Source organism: Cystoisospora suis (genome assembly GCF_002600585.1).
Source record: "Cystoisospora suis strain Wien I chromosome Unknown contig_3616, whole genome shotgun sequence".
Lineage (NCBI taxonomy): Eukaryota > Apicomplexa > Conoidasida > Eucoccidiorida > Sarcocystidae > Cystoisospora > Cystoisospora suis.
The window spans coordinates 13,913-18,521 of record NW_027156411.1 but is presented as its reverse complement, the minus strand read 5'-3'; the positions used below and the strand labels follow the sequence as shown (position 1 = coordinate 18,521).

The following is a 4,609-nucleotide window of genomic DNA, read 5'->3' as shown; positions in this document are numbered from 1 at the left end:
TCTATCTATCTGTAATCCATCTATCTATCTATCTATCTGTAATCTATCTTCAATCTATCTACACGTATACATAGGTACGTAGAAACAGAAGACCACCTGCCTGGAGGTTGTTGGGGATAATAGTTGTTCTCCCCTCTGATCTCTGTCTTCCACGCTCATCACATCTGGAAGTTCGAGAGAACCCCTCAAAGATTGACGTACAATACGAACCTAGATTCGATAGAGATAGAGGATAGCTAGAAACGGACACGCGCGACCGGTAAAGTTTCTCCATTCTCTTCCGGAAAGGATGTGTAGGGTGTAGAGAAAACGTTCCTACTTAGTCACGTCTGATTTATGTAGAGAAGCCTGGTAGCCGTTTTCTCTAAAGCTCGACAATATGAATATATAATAGATATATACAGGCCAACGCGCTTGTATACTTGACTATCTATTCAATCATAAACATACAGATACCTGAAGCCGAAGGACGAGTTCCTGCACAGGGAATCGAAGGCGTTCTTCCTCGCGATGAAACACACGTGGAAAAAGTTGGTGCAGACAATAGCCATTCTCGTGAGCAAGTCAAGGACACACTAGGTTGAATGTATGTACACCTCGCCTCCTGGTGTGCCCAAGTACGCGGGCGCATAGAAACCTCACGTTCCACTGTTTTCAATTATGATTCAGGTGTACGTACACCTGGGTTTCCAACGTACCCACGATAGATGGCTTGCCTTTTTGCAGAGATTGAAAACGGCACAAGAAAGAAAGAAAGACAACAAAGAAGGTAGCTGAAGAATCAAAGAAGATTCTTCATAAGCGGGATGGGTTGACTGCAGCTGTAAAAAAGTACACCTCACTTAGGTGTATTCGTTTACCCAGGTGTACGGGCACCTCAAGTTCTGTCCTATCGAAGTATTCAGGTGCATGAACACCTTACTTTCCGGTCTATTGACTTATTCTTGCCTACGGACATTTCACTTCCTCGTGTATACAGACCTTACTTTCCGGTGTATGGACACCTCATTTTGCGGTGCATATACAACTGACTTTCCGATGTATCGAGTTATTCAGCTGTATGTACACTTCACTTTCCGGTGGGTCCGGTGTATATACACCTCCCCTGTGAATCACTAATTTTCTGCTTCGTACATCAGACTTTCACTCTGTTTGTAGCTCGTTTGAAGTCCCTTTCGGAAATTGAAGAAAGCGGGATCGAGCATTCCTTTGCATCTTTTTTATTTTTGACACGCACACATACATTGCGAAAAGAAGACGATCGACCTGTCCCACTCCCCTCTCCTCCCGTTCCCTCCCCTCGTCACCCCCTTTCTCCCTCCGCTTACGACTCTTCCCTGTTTGCTTCACACCTCCGACCTCCTCTTTCTTTCTTTTCGAACAGCATCGATGAATAAGCATCAACCCATCCCGCTTATGAAGAATCCTCTTTAATTCTTCAGCTACCTTCTTTGTTGTCTTTCTTTCTTTCTTGTGCCGTTTTCAACCTCTGCAAAAAGGCAAGCCATCTATCTATGAATACTTTTCCTTCTCCTACAGGCACAAAGAATCATTCCTTCCCAATTCGTCTTGACCCTCCTCTGTCTTTTCCTTTATCTACCATCCCTCGCTTTCTTCTAGAAGGCCTTTCTCAGACCTCATTCGTGTCTTTCTGTTTGTAGTGTGTTCAAGTTTCTCATCGAGATTCCAAGTGGACTAAATCTTTCACTAAAAGACTGCGAACAACTCCAAGGGAGACCACCGCCAGCAGCTTCAGTGCCCGAGCCTTCCTTCTCTGTAAAAGAGAAGCATCTTTTTCACGAAGTCTTAGTCTGTAAAAGAGAAGCATCTTTTTCACGAAGTCTTAGTAGTGTTCTTTCTCTCTGGCTTTTCTTCCTCACGAGAGAGGAGGCTTTAAGCAGAGATATCCTCGCTACAGTAGAGATTCTTAAATAAGACTACAAGAAAGTCCTCTCTCTTGCTTCTCAGCAACTCTCTTTAGCACTTCCTACCTCCCGTCGACACGGTGCGCACGCGCAATCCAGGGAGGGAAGTGTCGACAACAAGAGAATGAAAACGTCGCTTTCTTCTTTCTCCTAGTCTCTATCTCACACAAGCCTCTTCGACTTGGGGGAATGACGAAAGAAGGACCTCCTTACAGTTCGTATACAGTGCTGTCCGCAGCACGCAGGGAGGTGTGGAGGAGTCTATCTCCCTTGCCGTCTTTCTCTATTCCACATCTTTCACCCGTCCTACTGCTGCGCCCGATATTTCTCTCTCTCTTTTTAGCCTATCTCTTCCCCATCGTAGTACTTCGGTTTTTAGAGCCCTCTTCGAGTTGAAAAGAGAGCACTGCTCTGTTTGCTGCCTCTACCTTATTTTCATCTTTGCTAGGATGTATTGATTCTTCTTACTCTTCTCTTAATGCTTTCTCATCTAAAGAATGGCATATCTTTCTTTCTTCTTCCTTTAGGCGGATGGACTATTGCCTGGTATCATTACCATGTTCGCCATGAGATGTGATGAGAAGGAACCTCAGGAAGGAGGGAGGTCAGACTCGATGGTCGAGTGTACGTACACCTTGAATGACACCTTGTCGAAAGAGATTCTCTCCTCCTTTCTCTTCGTTGTTCTTTCTTTATTGAGATGACTCACGCCTAGGAGGTAGCGCAGATGAAAGGGCATTGAATTCTCCAGCAAAAGGAATCGAGAGTGCTTCGTCTTCCTTCTTTTGACTTCTTCATTCTAACTCCATCCATTCACGCTTTTCCTCTCTCGTCACTACTGAAAAGACACGACTCGAAGATATGGTTGTCGGGTGTATGTACACCCTCCAACACACTCGCTACATACCAGCATGGATCCCACGCAAGAAAGTTTTCACCTTTCTTTTAGTTTACGAATGTGATTCTTTCTCCCTTCCCCTTCATTTCCGTCCTCCTCTTGTTTCTCTTTTTCTTTTCTCTTTCAATCCTGTCTCTACTTCTTCAAATTCTACGACTTCTTCTCTCATCAAATCTCTGTATCCCCCCCGTTCTTGTTTCTCGAAAGAGACTCTTCTTCATCTTCTTCCTGCCTAGGGAGCGAAGCAGTGTACCCCGCTCTCTCATTTCTTTATGAAAAAGGCGTGTATGAAGATGTTTTCTCTTTCTTCCTCTCCCTCTACTACTTCCGTGGAGATCGAGAGAGAGCATTCTAAGACGCTAAGTCTCTTTTAGCCTTCTAAACAATGAGCTGTTGATATGTCTCCTCATTCCAGTGCATGCATAGACAACCCTCTCTCTTAGCTTTTCTTCTCCTTCTTCTTCCCCAGGACGTCATTCACATTTCCACTCTTTCTTCTTCTGTCTATACACTCCAAGTCTTAAGAGGCTCACTCAAAACAAGAGTTGAAGGAGAGGACTTTTCTTTCTCTATCTCTTTCTCATTACTTCTCTTTCAGAAAATGGCGAAGAATCTGGTTTCTCTACACTTTGTCTCTACTCCTTTGTTGTCATCTGTCTATCTTCATTCTTCTTCCTAAGACATCTCTTCTTTCTTTCATTTTCTCTTCTCTCTTCTCTCTGTCTTTCTTCGTGTTCTTCTTCTTTTTCTATCCTCACCCGTCTTTCCTTCTTCTTCTCTCGACTCCACAAAGATGACGTCGTTGTTTGAAGAAGGGGAAGAGAGCCATTCATCTTCTTCTTCTTCGTCGGCAATGGGTGAAGAAGAAGAAGGAGAACAACAGCAGGAAGATAGTCGAGTCTCCGTCTCCATGTGGGGTGGGGCAGCGTCTTCTTCTCTAGGAGGAATGAAGGGCACTCCAGAACAGCAGAGAGAAAAGGCAATTCCGTCAGACTGTCGGTCAGCTGCCTCTAGCGAATCATTCTCTAGCTCTCCTGTACCGTCCAGTCATCCGAGCAAAAGTCTGTCTTTTTCTTCTGCGTCTTGTAAAAGTCACGAAGGCGAAAATCGAGGAGGACGCAATCCAGCAGGGGTGTCTCGCACTTCTCGAGCGGGAGAAGAAGGAACGTCCTCTTTATCTTCTTCTTCTTCTCACTTTTCAGCTCATAATACAGGATCCGCGTGTGCATACACCTTAGAGGATCGTCATATGATATGGAGAAAGAATGCGGCTCTTCACTATTCATGTGTTTTAAGTCATCGGTTGGAGTGGCCTTCCATGACGGTGAGTCTTAGCAGCATTTCCTTCTCATCTTTTGACACACTTCTCTCTCTTCCTATATCCTTATATCAAGCACGCCTGCTTAGAGGGGGGATATAGATAGTAGATCGATGGAGATAGAGATAGATAGAAATAGATAGATAGACAGATTTAGATAGGTAGATAGATGGATAGAACAGGCGTGAGGAGAGGATACCTTAGTGTTGTAAGTCTCCCAGTGTCTTCATCATGCTTTGCATGCATATAGCTTTTTCTGTATGTACACTCCATGTATAGACTGGTGTGAATATCTCGTTATGTAGCAGCCTTAAGTGCGTGTCCATCTATCTTAAGAGGAGCAACAGGCAGGGAGTAATTGATGTGACTTTTCTTCCTATCAGAATTACGAAGACGTCGTCTGTCTTGTCTCTCACAGTGTTTCTCTGTATCTTCAATTCCCTTTCTCCCTCCCCTTCTCTCACTTAT

The 4,609-nt window shown here is 44.3% G+C and overlaps 1 protein-coding gene across 1 annotated transcript in view; it reads left to right on the top strand.

Moving 5' to 3' along the window:
- The first annotated feature begins 1,043 nt into the window (after positions 1-1,043).
- CSUI_007018 (wd g-beta repeat-containing protein) overlaps positions 1,044-4,609 on the top strand; it is a 9,654-nt gene continuing 6,088 nt past the window's right edge. Inside the window, exon 1 of the mRNA XM_068067168.1 lies at positions 1,044-4,147. Within this exon, the coding sequence (XP_067920857.1) occupies positions 3,617-4,147 (531 nt within the window). The 5' untranslated portion in view covers positions 1,044-3,616. The remainder of the gene's footprint in view (positions 4,148-4,609) is intronic.